At 42.4% G+C, this 24,191-nt stretch overlaps 1 protein-coding gene across 1 annotated transcript in view; it reads left to right on the forward strand.

Moving 5' to 3' along the window:
* Positions 1 to 24,191, forward strand: part of LOC138947854 (arylsulfatase B-like) — a 28,805-nt gene that overhangs the window by 819 nt on the left and 3,795 nt on the right. Inside the window, exons 2-6 of the mRNA XM_070319415.1 lie at positions 1,810 to 1,915; positions 2,632 to 2,788; positions 3,778 to 3,890; positions 4,704 to 4,814; positions 20,419 to 20,544. Coding sequence (XP_070175516.1) covers positions 1,811 to 1,915; positions 2,632 to 2,788; positions 3,778 to 3,890; positions 4,704 to 4,814; positions 20,419 to 20,544 — 612 coding nt within the window. The 5' untranslated portion in view covers position 1,810. The remainder of the gene's footprint in view (positions 1 to 1,809; positions 1,916 to 2,631; positions 2,789 to 3,777; positions 3,891 to 4,703; positions 4,815 to 20,418; positions 20,545 to 24,191) is intronic.

A 24,191-nucleotide genomic window follows, 5' to 3' on the forward strand; every position in this document is an offset into this window, starting at 1 on the left:
GTCTAAATATATATATGTTTTTCGACGGTTACCGTTTGTGCAACTCCTGGGCCGAATTTGACGAGGTTGAAGTGTTCACCTCTTTAAACACCATGCCAAGCTAACATTTGAATTTTTCGTAGCTTGACTTTGCTTTATTTTCATGTCTGAATCTTCGTTTTGTAGAATTTGTACATAGATTGATAGAAATGATTTGATTTTATTTTGCAAATTATAAAAAAAGTTGCATTTCTTTTCAACACATTTGCTTGCACTATCTTAAAATTCATTTGCACTAATATTTTTCTGCAATGTGGAAATATATACATGTAAGATTACATGTTATACGTTAATTGGAATTGGATCTGTGATCCAAACATGGCTTTTTGGTCAATCGAGATGGAAGTTTATTCCACGAGCCCGTAGGCCCGTAGGGCGAGTGGAATAAACTGCCATCGAGATTGACCAAAAGGCATGTTTGGATCACATATCTCGACATTCACTGGTCTTAAGCCGGTCCTTAATTGGACGAAGTCGACTACGCGTAGCTCACTTCGCGAAGCTACCGGAACTAGACTTCGTCGCAGTCCAAGGGAAGGCACTATGGCGGAAAAGAGAGTTATCTTTTCATGTCTTGGCGTCTCAAATGCGCGTAGTCTCGACCAGCGCGTGGTGTGCTTCTTTCTGAGTACTTTACGTCACAAATTGTACTTTACGTACTTGATGATGACGTAAGGTAATTGTATGCGTTCTATTTCGTTGACTGAGCATGGCCGGGACCAGTTGGCGTGAGCGCTGGGATTTCGAGTTTCATTCGACATGTCAATGCATCGCAGTATGAAATAATACAGGTAGGAGGTTAGTTCTTGTACTTTGGGTCAACCAAAGTCGATAAATGCATTCTTCACTATGGTATTGAGTCTGATTTCGTCATCCATCTTGAATCGAAAAGCACTCTTCTTACAAAAAAAACCAACTTCGTTGCGAGCTACGGCGAAGCTTCGCATGTCAAAACTTGAGAAGCGATGTTGGGGTCAAAGTACCACGCCGTAGCTGCGGGTTTTTGGTATAAAGACTTCGCGAAGCTTCGTGTAGTCGACTACGGGCTCAATTAAGGACGGGCTTCAGGGTTTTTGTTTTCAAAAAAGAAAGCAACTTGCTTGAACACGGACCACTTCTCCGAGCAAAATAAACAAACCTAATCACTCGCATTCCACCCCAAGGTCTCGGCCAACCAAGACTATGGCATACTCATAGCAAAGCCGCCGAATGGTACCGTAAACCAAGAATAGTGACGTAAGAGAATAGAATGTCGTCTTTTGATTTGGAACGTGACGTGTTTCAGAACTTCTGGACAACTCGGATGGTCTTCTGCGTAGTGTTTGGCACGCGATTCTTTTTCTTCTTCGACAGTTCATCCTCCGATACTGTAGCAAAACGTTTCATCTTTTTTTCACTTTCGAGTATGCGGACGACTGAACTTGACCGCTAAAAAGTAGTCCTTTCGGAATCATTACGCCGAGTCTGAACATGAGGTCTGAACATTGTTTTTAGGCAGGATCTAGGTGAAAGCGAGGCTGTTCTTATCTCTGTATACAGTCGAGAGAGAGAGAGAAATACATGTCGAGACATTAGAATATGATATATTATCTGCAATATTTTACATGCCCAAACATATATATTTTGCTTCAAGTTCAACTCAAAAACTGTAAGTTCTTGATGTATTCCTATTGTTATTACTGATGTTGACTTTGTAGTTATAGTTGTTGTTAGCGTAGCTACTGTGATCAGTATGACAGAGGTTCACAGACTGTCCCTTGCATGTTTCAGAATGGATTGCGTCGTAAGGCTGGTGCTGCTGGTTGTCTCGGCAACAGGTGTTGCCATGGCCGCCTCTTCTCATCCACACATTGTCTTTATTATCGCTGATGATTTGGTAAGAGAAATATATCCCCCTCACCCCCCCCCCCCCCCCCCCCTTGGCAGAAATCTGAGAAAATTGTGTCTTAAAAAGAAGGGAGTGCAAAGTGGAGTTGAAGTTGCAGATATTGTGAACAGGACATCTGCAGAAAAAAGCACCAACAAAAAAACACGATGTCGTGAAAGAGGGCCAGTGTTTCTCTGTAGTCTTGTCTTCCTGTCTGGCTTGTTTCTGTCTTTGGAGGAAAGTGTTGAGATGAGCCCGGATGCTATGTGTCTGCTACCTAATGATATGGATGTGTACTAGCTGTAGATATCACCACGAGGATGCTATGTGTCTGCTACCTAATGATATGGATGTCTAATAGCTGTAGATATCAACACAAGGATAACAGGAGAGGGTTTGAGAGTTTCTTCTGACGTGGTCACCAGCAAGGAACCAAATGGATGCAAATGCAAGGACAAACCTTTCCTACAATATTGCATTAGTACACAAAAAAATGTACAAGGATTATTCTGAGTTAAAGATTGCATATGTATTTGTAAAGTGCAATGCCAAATAAGACAGTCAAGGCACCGACAATTGTGTGTGTGTGGTTATGCATATTCCTCATCCTCTGTGTGTGTGTGTGTGTGTGTGTGTGTGCGTATGCGTGTGTGTGTTTGTGCACATATGAATTTGTGTGTGCCAAGCAGTATGCAGACTATACATTATATTTTTTAAATGTCCAGGGTTGGGGCGATGTCGGATTCCATGGGTCAGAAATTTCCACACCCAACATTGACGCCCTGGCGTACAGTGGAATCATCCTCAACAAATATTACGTGTCGCCCATCTGTTCCCCCACACGCAGCGCCATTATGACAGGGAGGCACCCCATACACACAGGTAAACACCTGTTCTCCCACACCCTATACACACAGGTAAACACCTGTCTCCCATCTGTTCTCCCACACACAGGTAAACACCTGTCTCCCATCTGTTCTCCCACACACAGGTAAACACCTGTCTCCCATCTGTTCTCCCACACACAGGTAAACACCTGTCTCCCATCTGTTCTCCCACACACAGGTAAACACCTGTCTCCCATCTGTTCTCCCACACACAGGTAAACACCTGTCTCCCATCTGTTCTCCCACACACAGGTAAACACCTGTCTCCCATCTGTTCTCCCACACACAGGTAAACACCTGTCTCCCATCTGTTCTCCCACACACAGGTAAACACCTGTCTCTCATCTGTTCTCCCACACACAGGTAAACACCTGTCTCTCATCTGTTCTCCCACACACAGGTAAACACCTGTCTCCCATCTGTTCTCCCACACACAGGTAAACACCTGTCTCTCATCTGTTCTCCCACACACAGGTAAACACCTGTCTCCCATCTGTTCTCCCACACACAGGTAAACACCTGTCTCTCATCTGTTCTCCCACACACAGGTAAACACCTGTCTCCCATCTGTTCTCCCACACACACAGATAAACACCTGTCTCCCATCTGTTCTCCCACACACAGGTAAACACCTGTCTCATGACAGGCAGGCACCCTATACTGTGACACAGGTAAATAGTCACATTTTGCTGGTAACTCCACAATTGAGCGTTCATCGAGAACAGGACGTATGACTCGGGTAAGTATGATTACACCTGTGTGGAAGGACAGTCTTTATGTGGTGTATGTAAACTAAGCTTGTGTTGTGTGAGTGTGAGTGAGTGTGTGTGTGCTTGTGTGTGTATGCTTGTTTGTGTGTGTGTGAATGTGTGTGGGTGTATGTGAGTGAGCGTGTGCTTATGTGAGTATGTCACATGTGTGTTTATGTTTGTGATGTAGATTTATATACATGTAGCATGTATAAAGTGTGAGTGTGATGTACAGGTATGCAGGTGGGGGTTATCGGAGGGTCCACGCCGTATGGACTTCCGCTCAACGAAACAATCATGCCGCAACACCTGGAAACCCTCGGCTACAGGCGACACATTGTTGGAAAGGTGACATTTTTTATTAATTTTATTAAAATTTACAATTAAAAAAAAAAATAAATAAATAAATAAATTTACAATATCTTGATATTTTGAGGCAATAAACTTCTCACATACTTCAGTCTTGTCTACATAAAACACACTTCAGTCTTGTCTACATAAAACACACTTCAGTCTTGTCTACATAAAACACACTTCAGTCTTGTCTACATAAAACACACTTCAGTCTTGTCTACATAAAACGGACGAATTCCGGAAATAACTGGATCAGGTTTTTATAGGTTGTGGAAGGGTTGCTTTTCCTTGTTTCTCATAGAAACACTGAGGCAAGCTTGGCAGAGCTATTCACCAAAATCGTCTATCATAAGAATAAAGTCGGAAGGTAAAGCCCCCCCAAAAAAAGGTCTGTTTACGGTAACATAGGCCAAAAAAATAGGGTCGGTAGGTCGATTTTTTTTTTTTTTTTTTTTTTTTCCAAAAAACCATATTTTTATGTTATTTTGCAAAAAAACCGATTTTTTTTTTTTTTTTTTTTTTTTCCCCAAATGCCAAAAAAAGTCCAGGGTCGCGCGAAAAAAATAGGGTCGGTCGGGTTACCGTAAACAGACCTATTTTTTTTGTGCCTAATATTTAGCATTACCCACACAAAGGGAGAGACACACACACACACACAGTTCAGCAGGGACTGACGAAGACATGGGACATTTTATTTCATTTTCTTGGATCATAGTTTCATCTACCAAGGAAACAAAAAGAGGATTAATCTGTAACTCCCCAAATGGGATTTTTTCTGTATTTTGCGTTTTGTTTTGTTGTTTACAGTGGCATCTAGGATTCTTCACAGAAGCTTACCTGCCGACCAGACGAGGCTTCGAGAGTTTCTTGGGTTACTACACTGGACACGAGGACTACTTTGACCACGAAGCCAACGAGGTCAGTGACAGGGGAGGTTATTACCTTGATTATGCAGGGAGCTTCTATTTTATTCAGATGTTGTGTCATTTCTTTTGGGAAGGAAGTTGCGTCTGTACTATTAGGCGCTGGTAATGAGAGGACTTTCAACTGAACATTTCACTTGTTGTTTTATAATGAGTATAATTTTAGATTTTTTTTTATTCAAATGAAATTAATGATACGTATCTCAAAAGTTTTGTGATTTGCTGGAAATTTATTGTCTCTTTGTTTTAATATTTCATCTTTATTAATTTATTTATTTATCAATTAATATACAGTATGTATGTATGTATGTATGTATGGACTTCTTTCTTTCTTTATTCATTCATTTATTAAATCAATATTTTCATTTATTTATTCACCCCCCGCGGGTTAGGGGGAATAATTTACCCGATGCTCCCCATCATGTCGTAAGAGGCGACTAACGGATTCTGTTTCTCCTTTTACCCTTAAAGGCACAGTGCAGCTCACAGCCTTCGTTTTGCGTTTTCGTTGCAGCTGAGTGCATTTACAGTTCAAAAATCCACCTATGGTAGTAAAACAAACCCAAAACTACCCAACGACGACATCTGTGAAGCTCGACAGTTTCTTGTTCACGCGAGTGCATAAATTAACCTAGTTATTACGTGGTGTACGCACAGATTCGTGACGTAAGCGTCGTCTGCTTTGATCATTGATGCCAAGATACACGATCAGATTCGCCAGTACGTTTGAGACGGACCGCCCGAAACTGACCACAAACCGACCGTGTAGCATGCGAACCGTACGTCTCACAAGCTTGATAGCACCCGTCTCGGCCCATCCGTTTGAAATACAGCAGGATCTATTCCAAACGGATCGCAAGGAACTTCCAGTTCCAGCCCCTGAGCGCACTTCAGTCGACACCCACTTTACAAATCATCAAATGGCGGTCAGTTCAGCATCAAAACTTGCCGATTCGGAACCGAAATATTTCATCAACCTGAATCTTGGCGAGGAGTTGGAATCTATGGAACCATGGAAGTAAAAACTACACAAACCAGCAACATCGGGACCTGTTTGTACTGTCCATGCAGCAGACGTGGGGTGAAATGAAAGGTAAGCGTCTGGATCTAGATTTGTTTGCATTCATGTATTGTAAGGTCTGTATCAAAGATGGTTTGTCTGTCTCTGTCTCTCTGCTTTCCTTGCTGTACGCTTTTGTCTTGAAGGCAAGTATGTAGATCTACATTTCTCTCCTGTTCCTGTCTCAAATCTGCCTTAGCCGAACTCTAGTTCTACGTTCAAAACATGTATCGACCTCTTGGCACATTGCCTCTTTTAGTTTTACAGTGTAAAATTATCTGACAACTTCAGTCTATCATACTGTAATCAATGTGTCATCTGTTTGGGAAAATGCTGTCAGTTTCAGAGTCTAGTGATGTGTTGATTACCCTACCGTAAATTGCGTAGTTGAAATGATAGAGAAAAACAAAACGCAGCAGCAACGATCATTTTTCATGACTGTAGCATTCAGTCTTTATGCTCTTGGTTTAAATCAAATTTAGCTTAGTCACGAACACAAAGCAAATAGTGGCTGACTCAGTCACTGGGGTATTCTCATAAGAAGGCTATCTTGCCTTGAAATTACCAAACAATAACACACACACGCACTCATTGCCAACCAAAAAAACCGCACACGCACACACACTGTGACCCGCACATGCATACTGTGAGACACACACACGCACATACCGTCACACACACACACACACACACACACACACAGCCATACGCATGCACAGAGAAAGAGGGAGAGAGATGACAAATGAAATACTAATTTTGCTTTGCTGCTTTTATTTCCTCCAGTTAATGCCATCAAGACAAACAACAATCCTTCGTAATAAGGGACTTGACAGGGACAGATGACATCTACAGTACACTCCAAAGTGAAAGTACTTGCAAGAGCATTTAATTCTTCTGCCTGTCAGTGTCATCAAGAAACAACCTTCAGCCACAAATCGGGTAAGCTTGACACCAGCCTGTATGCTGTAGCTTCAAAAACCTGTTCAATTTACAGATCTAACAATAAAAATAGATCAATATTGGTGGGAGTGGAGATTGATGTATGCTTTGGCCTTGGGTGTGTGTGTTGGGGGGGAGGGGGGGGGGGGAGGTATGATACATATACCAGACATTTAAAATCAAGTGAGCTTACTGTACACCATGTAAACAAGGTATGTGTAAAACCTTTTCAGTCCATCATCATTCCGTCTGGAGCTGTGGTTTGAACCATGTGTTCCGTTTGTACCATTGTGACCAGGTGGGCATCGCCACCCATTAGGCATAATGCAGGGGCGGATCAGTTCATTTGTGGGGGGGGGTTTCCAAATTTTTTTAGTGGAATATGTCTTTGCTCGGCGCTTTGCGCCGAGCCGACGGCGCGAAGCGCCTAGCTTGCTAGGGGGGTCCGGGGGCATGCCCCCCCGGAAAATTTTGAAAAAAAGGATGCAAAATGGTGCAATCTGGTGCATTCTGAGGATGATCATTACCAGTTTTAGGCAGCAGATTTTGTCACTGATTAATACCCAAAAAAACCACAATTTTTTTTTTTTTTTTGTGGCTGGGGGGGGGTTTCCGGAAACCCCAGAAACCCCCCCCTCGTCCGCCCCTGTAATGCAATCACACTCACTCACTTGGTTGTGGGGAAAAAACTCATTACCAACAACCACATGAACAGTTGCATTGTGCAAGTCTGGAAGATATCTGGCAGGGGGAATGTTCAGTGTATTTTGATTTATTAGGTGTGAATGTTGAACGTTTGTATCACTGTTCCTTAAATTCACATCCATGTCAAACATCACACAAAGATAATGAGCGTCAATGATAGCAAGAAAAATAGCGGAATAAAAAAGCAAATAGACTTTAGAAATATAATATTACATAATTAATAAGAAAAGAGATGTATAGTATTCTTTTTATATAAATTTGAAATGGGCTGTGTGACTGTTTACTGTGCTTTCTTTTTTTTCTTTATTCTATTTTTTTTTAAAGATACATTCAACACAGTCTTTTGTGTTTGATGTTATTGTAATACTATATATATATGAAAGTAAAAGAAGTAAAAACATGTTAAAAAAACAAAACAAACACAAATTTGATCAACTGTTCTTGAAGCTCAAAGTGTCACGGGTCGACACACACGCAGTTAGGAAACAGCCACAAGTCTTCTGTAATGACTTCCACTTCGGCCTGTGTGTGCGAAGCACCTGCAAAACACACACACACACACACACACACACACACACACACACACAGACAAGTTTATTTGCATGTTTACATTGTTTTTGAAATCGTTTAAACATGTTCCTCTATGTATGTTTCAGGATGACACATTTGACAACAAAGAAGATAAGTTCTCAAAGTTGATCTGGATTACCTGCACAACGACCATGAAAACAAACAAGAAGGGCAAAGCCCATACGACTCACATACTTTACACATTTTTCCTACCAAAATACATGTGACCTTGACCCAAGGTCAAGGTCATCCAAGGTCATGCAACACAAAGCTGTTAATTCAAGACATAGGAAGTACAATGGTGCTTATTGGCTCTTTCTACCATGAGATATGGTCACTTTTAGTGGTTCACTACCTTATTTTGGTCACATTTCATAAGGGTCAAAGTGACCTTGACCTTGATCATATGTGACCAAATGTGTCTCATGATGAAAGCATAACATGTGCCCCACATAATTTTTAAGTTTGAAACAGTTATCTTCCATAGTTCAGGGTCAAGGTCACTTCAAAATATGTATACAATCCAACTTTGAAGAGCTCCTGTGACCTTGACCTTGAAGCAAGGTAAACCACACTGGTATCAAAAGATGGGGCTTACTTTGCCCTATATATCATATATAGGTGAGGTATTGAATCTCAAAAACTTCAGAGAAAATGGGAAAAATGTGAAAAATAGCTGTTTTTTAGGCAACATTTATGGCCCCTGCGACCTTGACCTTGAAGCAAGGTCAAGATGCTATGTATGTTTTTTGGGGCCTTGTCATCATACACCATCTTGCCAAATTTGGTACTGATAGACTGAATAGTGTCCAAGAAATATCCAACGTTAAAGTTTTCCGGACGGACGGACGGACGGACGACTCGGGTGAGTACATAGACTCACTTTTGCTTCGCATGTGAGTCAAAAAGGGGGGCGGGGGGGGGGGGGGGGGGTGGGCACGGAGCCTCTGGGCCCTTCCCAACACGACCCTGAACAACCTTAACCAAGAACCAGTTTTGGATGACGACCCTATACTAGGCGGATCACCCGAATTTGGGCCATCGGCTGCTGATGTCAACACATCTTCAGAGAAGGTTCAAGACCCAAAACGTGTGTGGCAACAAAGGACACAAATACAAAGAAAAGGTTGGAAAACCAAGAGGCTGTGTGCTGAGGAATATTAGCTCTGTGCTGCAAAAGAGATTAAAGGCACATTCCTTCTCGTGAAAACAGTTCTATCCTTGGCACATAGCTTTAATTGACGGTGGGGTTTTGCTGACTCGTCGAAGACGACCCATTTGGAACTTCGTAAGGAATTTCATGGCGTGGGTCGTGTACGATGCATACTCTGCAAAGAGGCGGCAAAACGTTTATCCCCATTCGGATTGCGTGGATCATGTACGACCCAAGCTTTTTACGTTGACTCCTTATTTGGAAGGTATGGGTCATACACGACCCACATCATCCGGACTGTGTAGTCCAACACATGATCTGGTGAAGGCTAGGAGAGTATGCCTTCAGACCAGACGGACATAAGTGCAACAACAGAACCCATCACAACATGGGCCATGAATCCAGTAAATGAACTCAAATTAGTGCACCCCCCCCCCCCCCCCCCCTTTCAAATAGAACAATCAAATCTGCATCTAAATCAGTCATTGTCAGTGTTGTTCACATATCTTGTCTAACATGGACGCTATGGCATGCTTAAGCGGTGTAGGTGTCTATCCTCTCGGCAGGCATAAAAGGCAGTTTTTGGAGCTGTTTAAGCGGGTAATGAGACCAAAAAAATGATACATCTGAGTAACTCACAAACCCATTCAGCATGGGTGGGAGCCCAACATATTGCCAGGACTAAACATTTTGGAAGGCCGGGGTCCAGGGGCCGCTAAGGCTCCAGCGGGGTGCAGGGGCAGCGCCCTTGTTGGGGGGTCTAGGGTGGCAGCTAGTGCCCCCCAGCCGAAAATAAATTTTAGCATTATACTTTATAGGGAGGGTTTGGACTGGCGCTGTGGCGGGGTGGTAAGACGTCGGCCTCTTAATCGGAAGGTCGAGGGTTCGAATCCCGGTCGCGGCCGCCTGGTGGGTTAAGTGTGGAGATTTTTCCGATCTCCCAGGTCAACTTATGTGCAGACCTGCTAGTGGCTTATCCCCCTTCGTGTGTACACGCAAGCACAAGACCAAGTGCGCACGGAAAAGATCCTGTAATCCATGTCAGAGTTCGGTGGGTTATAGAAACACGAAAATATCCAGCATGCTTCCTCCGAAAGCGGCGTATGGCTGCCTTAATGGCGGGGTAAAAACGGCCATACACGTAAAATTCCACTCGTGCAAAAAACACGAGTGTACGTGGGAGTTTCAGCCCACGAACGCAGAAGAAGAAGAAGAATAGGGAGGGTTTAGGTGCAGCCTCTCCTGACTAAATCTTATAACAAACAAGTTTTTTTTAGAGATGCATAATATATATTTGTAACTGACCAGCTGAAAATGAATTTTAGTAATTCAAGAGGGGCTATTAGTATTCTATTAGAGCCTCTCCCAGGTTTAAAACTGAAAACAGCTACCACAAAAATTAAATGGGGGGGGGGGGGGGGGGGGGGGAGGATGTTTAAGAATGCACAAAATCAAAAACTTCTATACTTGAATTTGGTGTTTGGTTGCACCACTCTTGCTAGGGGGTCTACAAAAACAAGTTGTATACACATTTCAAGAAGGGTTTTAGAAGCATCTCCTCGCCTAAAGTTAAACAAAAACTTAAAATTGGAGATGCACAACATTTAAAAAAATCTTGTAAACTTGAAGGTATTTGGAAGTATCCAGCTGAAAATGAATTTTAGCAATGCAATACTTTATTTGAGCCTCTTCTGACTCTGAAAACAGCACACAATTTTGTTTGTTTAAAAAATATTATTGCATGCATAAATGTGACCCTCCACCACGGAATGAGTCGCATATCACCTTTGCATGAATTTCATATTTTTACATTTTCCTAAAGAGTTTGTTATGCTCTATCCAGTGGTGAAAACCGTTTTAGAAAAGAGCGGAAACTGTTTGAGTTATACGCCTGTGACTAAGGTGACCCTCACACTGTTACCATACACTCTCCGGACTTATATCAAGCCTAGCGCAGAACCGCGCGAGGTGACATGCGACTCATTTCGTGGTGGAGGGTCACAAATGAATGCATAAAATCAAAAACCTCTATACTTGAATGTGTTTAATTGTATCACTCTTGCTAGGGGGTCTACAAAAACAAGTGGTACACATTTGAAGAAGAGTTTTAGAAGCATCTCCTTAAAGTTAAACAAAAACTTTAAATTGGAGCTGCAAAAAATTAAAAATTCTTGTAAACTTGAAGGTATTTGGAACTAACCAGATGAAAATAAATGTTAGCAAATCAAGAGGTGCTATTTGAGCCTCTCCTGGCTTAAAGGCACAGTAAGCCTCCCGTAAACCATCACAGATACGGTCAGGCTTTTACACACAGTACAAACACCCTTTCATTTAAACACTCACCGATTGAGAACATCCTAGGTGCCCTCCGTAAAGAGCGAACAATTTTCAAAGAATTTATTTTTGCGTGGTTTATCTTACCCCTGAGCCATCGTGAACCCGTGTGATCCAGTTTCCCTTTTTCACAATGTAGTCGTCAGTTAGTCATTTGAATGGGACTCGATGTGAGCTTATCTACAATAGCACGTTTTTATGCACGAAACAAACGGCTGTGGTACACAAGAACTCTAGCGATGGCTTTTGACTGTTGAGAGGAACGGCGATATGCACTGTAAACCGTCGTCTGCTACGACCCTTGCGTGACCCTGCTTCCGGGTTTGTACTGATCTTGTCTTGATGAAAAAATAATTCTTTTATGATTAAAGAATGTATACATGTGTAACAAGCTGTCAATGTATTATTTAGATTTTAAAAGTTAGGTCTAGCGCAAAAACGCACCTTGGTCCAAAAACATTTTAATAATCATCGATTAACGGCTATCGCCAGTTTACATCGATAGAATCAGACCCGAAGGGAAGTAACTCAATTTTTGACCTGAGTTCAGGATGGGTACAAAAAGTGTTCGAGACAATCTGCAAAATTAATTCTTTAAAAACTGCTTGCTCTTTACGTAGGGCACCTAGAATGTTCCCGTTTGGTGAGCGTTCAAATGGAAGCGTGTTTGTACTGTGTGTAAAGGCCTGACAGTATCTGTGATGGTTTACGGGAGGCTTAATACTGTCCGGGCGTGATTTCCGGTATCAGTTGAATAAAGTTCATAACAGCCGTCCAGCACCAAAACGAGGCGCCATTTGTAGAGGACCAAGTCCACGAAAATAAATTCTTTGAAAATTTCTCACGCTCGACAGAAAACATCCAGGATGTTCCCGTTCGGTGAGCGTTCAAATGGAAGTATGCTTGTACTGTATGCAGACGCTCGGGGAGCTCTGTGATGGTTTACGGGAGGCTTACTGTGCCTTTAACAACAAAAATAGCACACCATTTTTTTTTCTTTGGGGGGGTGGGGGGGAGTAAATTAATGCTTAATATAAAAAATGTTTACCGCATTAAAGAAAAATCGCCTAGCTAACAAGAAAATTAGACAAACACAAAAAATAACAGTCACCTCCCTTGTATTTCAAATTTTTACATGTAGCTTATGATTTTATCATTACAGGTGGTAAATACCGCTGGTTCATAGATCAGGAATGCAAGTTTTCTGTTCCACAGCACTGAAGGTTTGTGAATCCCTGCAATAGGAGAATATAAAGATGTGGGTGAGCCGAGTTTACAAATAGCAACTATGATGCCACATTCCCCTGGATGACATGACATGACATTGCTGCCCCCTGTTAGTCACTCTGACATGGTGAAAGGTGGCTGACCTGGCACAACTACATCTCACATGAACCCAGTGTAAACAACAGCTGCCAGGGATTAACAAAAAAAAGGTATAAAAAAAAATCCGTCTCGAGGGAAGAAATCCCACCCCTGGCATTGCCTTCAAACTTTCGGATGTTTGTGCTAACACATGTCGTAAAGTGCATACTGAGTTTCAAGTTGTTTGAGACATTTAATAGGTCTGCTGTTATTTGTCATGTCAGAAACAAATTAAATTGACGGTAGGTTTTTGCTGACTCATCGAAAAAAATGATTTGTTGAAATCTTCAAAAACAATGACAGATGCGCCACATACTCACATTTCATGTACATATTTTATCAGACATGGGTGGTATGAGGATTTCAACGCGAAAGTACTTTTTAAGAAGTTGACTCATTCCGAGCGCTGAGCGCAAATGTCGGCCTACGCCTAGCAACGCTCACTGCCGACACACTTAACTGATCAATGGCTCTTGAAAAAGCATTTTTCAAGAATTTGTGTGTGCGTTTAGTGCGCTGTAAACAGCCAATGTTAAAACTGTTTTCAATTTAAAGGTAAATTGAAGGTTTCATTTTTCTAAATGCATGCTAATTTTAATTTGTTTCTGTTCAATCGGACAGGGTACCTCTTTATTATCAAAATTCTTTCTGGTATGTCGCATAACATCAATCAATCAATCAATGAGGCTTATATCACGCATATTCCGTGGGTACAGTTCTAGGCGCTCTGCAGTGATGCCGTGTGAGATGAAATTTTATACGGCCAGTAGATTGCAGCCATGTCGGCGCATATTTACCTTTCACGGCCTTATTCCAAGTCACACGGGTATGGTAGACAATTATTAACTGTGCCTAAGCAATTTTGCCAGGAAAGACCCTTTTGTCAATCGTGGGATCTTTAACGTGCACACCCAATGTAGTATACACAGGGGGTGGTTCGGACACCGAAGAGAGTCTGCACACAAAGTTGACTCTGTGAAATAAATTTCCGCCGAACCTGGGATCGAACTCACGCTGACAGCGGCCAACTGAATACAAATCCAGCGCGCTACCAACTGAGCTATATCCCCGCCCCTAACAGCAGAACTAATACGTATCTCTAATGACTTGGTATTTCGTGTGTATAAGTTTACGACATGTGTTTGCACAAATCCCCGTATTCGTAAATTTGAAGGCAATGCTTTGCGAGTTACTCAAATGTACCATTTTTTTGTCTCATTACCCGCTAAAACGGCTTCAAAAACTGCCTTTTATGCCTGCCGAGAGGATTGACGCCTACACCGCTCAGCATGCCATAGCGTCCTAGTTAGACAAGATATGTGAACAACACTGACTGATTTGGATGCAGATTTGATTGTACTGTCTAAGGACATGCTAAACATGTTTCGATTTAGTTCTGATTTTTTAGATTTTTTGATCGCGGGAACCTTGATTTTGCGAATTCGATTTTAAGATGTGTCTGTGTTGACGGTTGTTGACGGTTGTTAGACAAGATATGTGAACAACACTGACTGATTTGGATGCAGATTTGATTGTACTGTCTAAGGACATGCTAAACATGTTTCGATTTAGTTCTGATTTTTTAGATTTTTTGATCGCGGGAACCTTGATTTTGCGAATTCGATTTTAAGATGTGTCTGTGTTGTAGGTTCCACTGTATTGACACTACCTCATGTAAACTCAATCTGTTTTGTGAACAAGGTATGGGAATTAATTAACTTTTCAGTGATATATTTGGTTTTACAATCAACACTCTCATCAGAAAGATCTGACCTCAAACGCATCTGTGTAGTTTTTCTTATGACGAGTAGTGTATACGTTTCGAAAACAGAAAAGTAGAAATGTGGGGTTCTTATCTGATATGAAATAAGAAAGCATGTATTGCACAGGTTGACACCGCAAAATGCAACCCACAAAAATGCTAATTACTGATACAGCCTTCCGCCGAATTACTTCATATTTGGTTTACATCAATTTCAGCTTATGCAAGGCCTGTCCACAAAGTGGCAAATCTGTAGGTGTGATTTTTTGGCAACAGATATTTTATATTTTATATTTCTTTCTTTATTCTTATCATAATTGCATATTGCATTCAATTAAGTCAAGTGCATTCTTTAGTTTCAGTCACACTGAGACAGCAATTTTGTCATAACATCTTTTGACCATGGGATAAAGTTCTACACGAGTGAATTCTGAGAACTTTAAAAAGGCAAAATCTTTAAACCAAGTACCTCTCAGGCTCTGCGGCTGATATGTCTCATACTCCAGGAGTAGACGGATGCACCTTTAGTCCATAAGCAAATGCACCAGGTGTTGATGTTGTCATACCAGAAGTCCCAGGTATATTGGCTGACCACCGTGGCTAAAAATTATTCAGGTCAATCATTTTTAGATCGTTAAGTACACTGAACCTAAAATAACACTGACAGACAGTACATGTACATAATAGATCCAAGGTACATGTATATACAAATTAGGAAAGAAGTCGTACAATGTCATTGAGAATATCACCGAGTCTGATAATGAAATTAATTCAGCATTAATTTGCTCCACCTGTACTAACTTATCATAGTTATGAAACAAGTAAACAGGCAACAAGTATTGTTGTGTTTAAGGCAAGATTATATTCATAAAGTAACAAACAGCATACATATTGTATCGAGAAAACAAAGAAACTTCACAATCAACGTTTTCCCCATAAACCTGTTTTGGAATCGATCAATCTTCAATTGCACAATAAGATGGATTGCAACTGTCTTTTTTTCATCGTTTACAGATCATATAAACTATCAACTGACTGACCTATTACTTTGTTTGGCTTTTTCATAAATAATAAATACACTTCATGTATAACAAATTGCATGCATTCCTGATTTTGTGTGTGGATGTGAGACCATGCATGGGGATTTTTATTCTGTGTGTACTATTAACTGCTGGATATAAACATACAACTACCTGCTTATAGAAGTTAGATCAAGAGAAGAAGCACCACCTGCCTGTGTTCTGCTTGGCACAGTTGCAGTATGAACGTAGCCTCAATGCTGATTCACAAAATGTAAAACATAAATAAAATGAGCAATTAAAAAAAATGTACAATACTTTCAAAAACACAATGCATATATTATTATTGGCGGGGATATAGCTCAGTTGGTAGCGCGCTGGATTTGTATTCAGTTGGCCGCTGTCAGCGTGAGTTCGATCCCAGGTTCGGCGGAAATTTATTTCACAGAGTCAACTTTGTGTGCAGACTCTCTTCGGTGTCCGAACCTCCCCCCGTGTACACTACATTGGGTGTGCACGTTAAAGATCCCACGATTGACAAAAGGGTCTTTCCTGGCAAAATTGCTTAGGCACAGTTAATAATTGTCTACCATACCCGTGTGACTTGGAATAATAGGCCGTGAAAGGTAAATATGCGCCGAAATGGCTGCAATCTACTGGCCGTATAAAATTTCATCTCACACGGCATCACTGCAGAGCGCCTAGAACTGTACCCACGGAATATGCGCGATATAAGACTCATATAAGACTCATTGATTGATTGATTGATTATTATGTCCAATAAAATAATCATTTAAAAACCTCATGAAAAAAACACAAACCAACACCCACAGGGCCTAACAGACAGAGCCACAAACACCAAGGGCACACACACACACACATGTACAGTGTACACATGCACACACAGGTACACACGCATGTATGTATGGGTGCATGGTCCGAGGGGCATTAAGCCTGACCAATACAAAAAAATGGACAAACTTTGGCCGATTTAGGCGAATACTCTTTGGACATTTGGCCGATAGGGACATGAAAGTTTCGAATAAAATAAAAATAAATCGGCGATTGGCAGAAGGGCCGACCCAAACGACATCCCTTCTGTGATAATACTGTTATAGACTGTGTATTTTAACACCATAATATTCCAAAGGGAGTAGAAAAAAAAGTACAGTGATACCTGCGGTGAAAGGACAAAAATGTACCTGCAATGCAGGGGGCCTGTCATTTACAGGTATAATCTGGTAGAGATAATAGAAAAAGGACAATATTAGGTGTCCTTTGAAGGGAGGTGTCCTCTCATCGCAGGGGCCAACCATCACAGGTAACACCAGAATAACAAATCTCTTACAGAATCGCTGTCAATGTGATGTTGGGATCATAATCAGGATCATCTAGTCCTCCTGATCCTCTCCAGACTCAACTGTAACTTCAATTGTGAGGCTAACCAAAGAAAAACAATATCAGTTAAAATTACACAAGCTATTAGGGCTCTAAAAACAAAAAAATAAGGTGCGTGAAGCAATATAAAACATTTAGTCAGTCGTTACCAAACTAAAAGATCAACATGACAAACCATGAGTCATTGCTGAGACTACATTTAAATAGTCTCGGGTAACCATCCCCAAAGACTGAGATGGGTCAAGCCTGCAGTCTCCGCAAAGCATGCGACCATAGCACCTGTACACCTCACTTTCGCTCGCAGTTCAATATGTGAAAAAACAGCTCCTGTCAATCTGGTACAGCACAGCAAACCATGTGGTATTCTCTATGTGTTTTAAAACTAACATGCACTCACTTGCTTTAGGTAGTACAAATTGTGTAAAGCCATGGGAAACATATGTTATCAACTCTTAGTCTTAGATCCACTACACTTTTCAATTAGTACTACCATTAGTGTAGCTGTCTTGAGCTGCTACCCATAACAATTAAATGCTGAAAGCTAATGATTGAGGGAAAACTAAGATAATTAAGTAAGATTAATGAATGGGTACATGTGTCACAAAGAGCCCCTATACCTACAATAGTCAAAGCAGTTTCTGAACATTCCAATAATGACCTGAAAGATAATTACACAATGCACAATTTATTGCTTATTGGAATCTGCAGAATTAACCAGTTCCTGACAGAAAACAGAAAAACTTATTTGAAGAATTTATCATTCACTCAATGAGAATGAGATAGTTTTGGCCAAGCAGGATCGACACACAGAGTTCAAGAAAATAGAAAAGGAATATATTTGTTCTGATCAATCATAAATGAAACAAATCCCAATACCCATTTGTAACCATAAAAGGATTTTATCATACACAGAAATTTGCAGTATTCACATTAATCAACTTTATTTTATAAAAAATTGTTTTAATACGTATACAACAAACAGCATGTGTTTTGAACACACCCACACAATATTTATCAAAGAAAAACAACTCACTCTAGTGGGTCAATGAAAGACTGAGATAGCTCTTTCTGCTTCACAGTCCTGCCAGCTCTTGATCCATGAAACTTCTTGTCGCTGAAAGCAGCATATAATGTTAACTAATCAAAAGTTCTCTCCTGCAAATTCAACTACAATACCACTATACTTTAACTCTAGTCTAAGTGAAACCATTTCTCAGAATATTTGTTATTTCACGCAGCTTTCTTCATTATTTTCTGATGATCTAGACACAGATAGTGACACATATTTTTAAACATGGAAAAATACAAAATATGAATTATGTAACAAGCAAGCTCACCCTCTTCTCAGAACATCCTGGTCACCATCATCATTTCAATGCTTGTTAATCTACAACTGCCACAACGTCCTACCAAAAAAAGACATGATGTATACGTGATATACGTTAGGCGTGAGGCATGATATTCTATGGCCCAGCAGCCTGAGCTTAATTGTTATCGTTTACAAATCATAATATTATTTAGTATCAACTAACTGTTTGGCTTTTACACCAATAACAAACACACTTCCATCTTCATATATCTCATAACTATAAATATAATTATGACTTTTTTTGTACTATTTATTTTATTGATAATTTAAAACATACAACTACCTGCTGAGATCAAAAGAAGTACCGCCTGCCTGTGTTCTGCTTGGCATTGTTGCTGTAGCCTCAATGCTGATTCACAAAATAAGAAAAATTAAGTAAATGTCCTATAAATAAATAATGTTCAAGACTCATGAAAAACACAAGCCACAACCACAGGGATACACAGACATGGCCACATACACACACACACACACACATTCACACAGGGGCACACACACACACACACACACACACACACGCACACACAAGGGCACATAGAACACGTACAGGGGCACACACACACACACACACACGAGGGCACATAGAACACAGGGGCACACACACACACACACAGTGTAGAGCAGAAATCGCACAATGCGCCGATAGATCTATGTTTTGTAATATTTCATTTGCATAGTTCTATAAATAGTATCATAACAGACGCAAATGGCCGCAGAAAGAAACGGTTCGCTTATCCGAAATAAATCGTCAAACACCTCGTGCATACATTTTCCTTTTTACAGGTTATAAATTGGGAATCCCAACACCACAAGCAATGATGACTAAACGACACTAAACAAGACAGCAGCTTACGCAAGTTCCCAGTAATCAAAGCAAACGCCGAACGCAAAGTATCGACAGTTTGTCAGGGCAACGGGCACTTTTACTGACTCACGGTGATACATTTCTGCTCCACAACAAATCCCTCCCACCCTAATTCAGTAATTCTTTGGTCAATTTACTTTTCACAAACAAGTCCAATATACACTTCCATCACATAACATAAATAGCATCCTAAACATCTCATGAAATGCATGAAAAAATACCCACTTGTTCAGCAGGTGACGAGCAAACTGCGGACTTGTGATGAATCCAAATTAATTCTTCACTTCGTTCCAACGCGCAAGCTCCTCACCGATATACACGCGCGACGTGTCATAGTTACGTGCACGAGTGCGTTTTCGTTTCTTCTTGGTTGAATCCGGTACAGTCGGCCGGGGACCCTTGCGTTTTGTTCTTTTCTTATCACCCTGGTTCGATACGACTGAATGAGCCTCCATTTTTTCCTACAAGCTCATCAATTATGTGTGACCTAGTTTGCTTGTGACGTGTCATTCTATGTGCATGTGGTGATCATCAAGATGATGCAGATCTAAAAATAATTAAGAAATAGGCCAAGGACCGGCGGGTCCGAGTTAAAAATTAATTCGTAAAAAAATTGAAGTTCTTGACTCCTTGGATGGAAGTCAATGAAACTTGGTATTTATTCAAAGGAATAGATGCCTGAGGTATGACTAAAAGCCCCAGGGGCTCCGTGCACCTGGATTTGACAAGTCCAGTATCTTTAAGTGTTTCTTGTATAGAATGTAGTCAATTTTTGTAAAGATTTTAGTCAAGCAGTATGTAAGAAATGTTAAGTCCTTTGTACTGGAAACTTGCATTCTCCCAGTAAGGTCATATATTGTACTACGTTGCAAGCCCCTGGAGCAAATTTTTGATTAGTGCTTTTGTGAACAAGAAACAATTGGCAAGTGGCTCTATCCCATCTCCCCCCTTTCCCCGTCGCGATATAACCTTCATGGTTGAAAACGACGTTAAACACCAAATAAAGAAAGAAAGATTTATTTATTCATCTGTTCATGTATCTTTTTGTGTTTGTGTGCAGGGAAGTATGTATGGACTGGACTTTCACCGGAATGAAGACACACTGTGGGACGTGAACGGCAATTTCTCCACCGACATGTACACCGCTGAGGCTGAGAGAATCATCAAGGATCACGATCCTTCTGAGGTGAATTTAGTGCTTGTTGCTAGCATGAAAGTGTTACATTGTTCTTCTTCTTCTGCGTTCGATATCCATGGCCGTCATATTCTCGGGTCGATGGCTGCCATGAAGTCTGCAGTCTTCTGCAGTTCGACAGCGGGTCCCCAGAGCTTGGTGCCCAGGCTGGTGTCTTCTGGCCAGTAGTGCTGGCGTGCTGTCTCCAGGTGTCTGTAGAGCTTGGTGCCCAGGCTGGTGTCGTCTGGCCAGTAGTGCTGGCGTGCTGTCTCCAGGTGTCTGTAGAGCTTGGTGCCCAGGCTGGTGCCGTCTGGCCAGTAGTGCTGGCGTGCTGTCTCCAGGTGTCTGTAGAGCTTGGTGCCCAGGCTGGTGCCGTCTGGCCAGTAGTGCTGGCGTGCTGTCTCCAGGTGTGGGCATGTCTGTAGAGCTTGGTGCCCAGGCTGGTGTCTTCAGGCCAGTAGTGCTGGCGTGCTGTCTCCAGGTGTCTGTAGAGCTTGGTGCCCAGGCTGGTGTCGTCTGGCCAGCAGTGCTGGCGTGCTGTCTCCAGGTGTCTGTAGAGCTTGGTGCCCAGGCTGGTGTCGTCTGGCCAGTAGTGCTGGCGTGCTGTCTCCAGGTGTCTGTAGAGCTTGGTGCCCAGGCTGGTGTCGTCTGGCCAGTAGTGCTGGCGTGCTGTCTCCAGGTGTCTGTAGAGCTTGGTGCCCAGGCTGGTGTCGTCTGGCCAGTAGTGCTGGCGTGCTGTCTCCAGGTGTCTGTAGAGCTTGGTGCCCAGGCTGGTGCCGTCTGGCCAGTTGTGCTGGCGTGCTGTCTCCAGGTGTGGGCATGTCTGTAGAGCTTGGTGCCCAGGCTGGTGTCTTCAGGCCAGTAGTGCTGGCGTGCTGTCTCCAGGTGTCTGTAGAGCTTGGTGCCCAGGCTGGTGTCGTCTGGCCAGCAGTGCTGGCGTGCTGTCTCCAGGTGTCTGTAGAGCTTGGTGCCCAGGCTGGTGTCGTCTGGCCAGCAGTGCTGGCGTGCTGTCTCCAGGTGTCTGTAGAGCTTGGTGCCCAGGCTGGTGCCGTCTGGCCAGTAGTGCTGGCGTGCTGTCTCCAGGTGTCTGTAGAGCTTGGTGCCCAGGCTGGTGCCGTCTGGCCAGTAGTGCTGGCGTGCTGTCTCCAGGTGTGGGCATGTCTGTAGAGCTTGGTGCCCAGGCTGGTGTCTTCAGGCCAGTAGTGCTGGCGTGCTGTCTCCAGGTGTCTGTAGAGCTTGGTGCCCAGGCTGGTGTCGTCTGGCCAGCAGTGCTGGCGTGCTGTCTCCAGGTGTCTGTAGAGCTTGGTGCCCAGGCTGGTGTCGTCTGGCCAGTAGTGCTGGCGTGCTGTCTCCAGGTGTCTGTAGAGCTTGGTGCCCAGGCTGGTGTCGTCTGGCCAGTAGTGCTGGCGTGCTGTCTCCAGGTGTCTGTAGAGCTTGGTGCCCAGGCTGGTGTCGTCTGGCCAGTAGTGCTGGCGTGCTGTCTCCAGGTGTCTGTAGAGCTTGGTGCCCAGGCTGGTGCCGTCTGGCCAGTTGTGCTGGCGTGCTGTCTCCAGGTGTGGGCATGTCTGTAGAGCTTGGTGCCCAGGCTGGTGTCTTCAGGCCAGTAGTGCTGGCGTGCTGTCTCCAGGTGTCTGTAGAGCTTGGTGCCCAGGCTGGTGTCGTCTGGCCAGCAGTGCTGGCGTGCTGTCTCCAGGTGTCTGTAGAGCTTGGTGCCCAGGCTGGTGTCGTCTGGCCAGCAGTGCTGGCGTGCTGTCTCCAGGTGTCTGTAGAGCTTGGTGCCCAGGCTGGTGTCGTCTGGCCAGCAGTGCTGGCGTGCTGTCTCCAGGTGTCTGTAGAGCTTGGTGCCCAGGCTGGTGTCGTCTGGCCAGCAGTGCTGGCGTGCTGTCTCCAGGTGTCTGTAGAGCTTGGTGCCCAGGCTGGTGTCGTCTGGCCAGTAGTGCTGGCGTGCTGTCTCCAGGTTAAATTGTTCTATTTTGACAGGACATGACACTAGAGAAGAAACAAACAAAAAAGAACTATAAGATTATTACGAAATGATGAATGTAACGATCAGGGTTTTTTTCAGATCAAAAAGTAATACAAAATGTAAAACGGGTTCTTTTTCAACAGAGATTTATACTACATGGCTTACTGTGTCATGCCAGATTTACACAATTATTTTTGAGTCACTTGAGAAAAAGTGACTCTATGTAATCGGTCAGTGTTAGTCTGTCCGGCCGGCCATCCGGCCGGTCGTCCGTAGACACCACCTTAACGTTGGACTTTTCTCGGAAACTATCAAAGCGATCGGGCTCATATTTTGTTTAGTCGTGACCTCCAATGACCTCTACACTTTAACGATGGTTTCGTTGACCTTTGACCTTTTTCAAGGTCACAGGTCAGCGTCAAAGGAAAAATTAGACATTTTATATCTTTGACAAAGTTCATCGGATGTGATTGAAACTTTGTAGGATTATTCTTTACATCAAAGTATTTACATCTGTAGCCTTTTACGAACGTTATCAGAAAAACAAGGGAGATAACTAGCCTTTTCTGTTCGGCAACACACAACTTAACGTTGGGCTTTTCTCGGAAACTATAAAAGTGACCGGGCTCAAATTTTATGTGAACATGACTCATTGTGTTGTGAATAGCAATTTCTTCCTGTCCATCTGATGCCTCATATAATATTCAGAACTGCGAAAGTGACTCGATCGAGCGTTTGCTCTTCTTGTTTTTAATGCAAACGAAAGCAAGTAATCAATAAGTTATAGACAGGTTCCACTGTGGGAAAGTTTTCTGTGCTCATGTCGATGTTTGTGTCGATTTCTGTGTTAACTCTGTGCTCATGTCAATGTTTGTGTCGATTTCTGTGTTAACTCTGTGCTCATGTCAATGTTTGTGTCGATTTCTGTGTTAACTCTGTGCTCATGTCAATGTTTGTGTCGATTTCTGTGTTAACTCTGTGCTCCTGTCAATGTTTGTGTCGATTTCTGTGTTAACTCTGTGCTCATGTCAATGTTTGTGTCGATTTCTGTGTTAACTCTGTGCTCATGTCAATGTTTGTGTCTATTTCTATGTTAACTCTGTGCTCATGTCAATGTTTGTGTCGATTTCTGTGTTAACTCTGTGCTCATGTCAATGTTTGTGTTGATTTCTGTGTTAACTCTGTGCTCATGTCAATGTTTGTGTTGATTTCTGTGTTAACTCTGTGCTCATGTCAATGTTTGTGTCGATTTCTGTGTTAACTCTGTGCTCATGTCAATGTTTTCTGTGTTAACTCTGTGCTCATGTCAATGTTTGTGTCGATTTCTGTGTTAACTCTGTGCTCATGTCAATGTTTGTGTCGATTTCTGTGTTAACTCTGTGCTCATGTCAATGTTTGTGTCTATTTCTGTGTTAACTCTGTGCTCATGTCAATGTTTGTGTCTATTTCTGTGTTAACTCTGTGCTCATGTCAATGTTTGTGTCTATTTCTGTGTTAAGTCTGTGCTCATGTCAATGTTTGTGTCTATTTCTGTGTTAACTCTGTGCTCATGTCAATGTTTGTGTCGATTTCTGTGTTAACTCTGTGCTCATGTCAATGTTTGTGTCTATTTCTGTGTTAACTCTGTGCTCATGTCAATGTTTGTGTCTATTTCTGTGTTAACTCTGTGCTCATGTCAATGTTTGTGTCTATT

This window comes from Littorina saxatilis, linkage group LG14 (genome assembly GCF_037325665.1).
Source record: "Littorina saxatilis isolate snail1 linkage group LG14, US_GU_Lsax_2.0, whole genome shotgun sequence".
NCBI lineage: Eukaryota > Metazoa > Mollusca > Gastropoda > Littorinimorpha > Littorinidae > Littorina > Littorina saxatilis.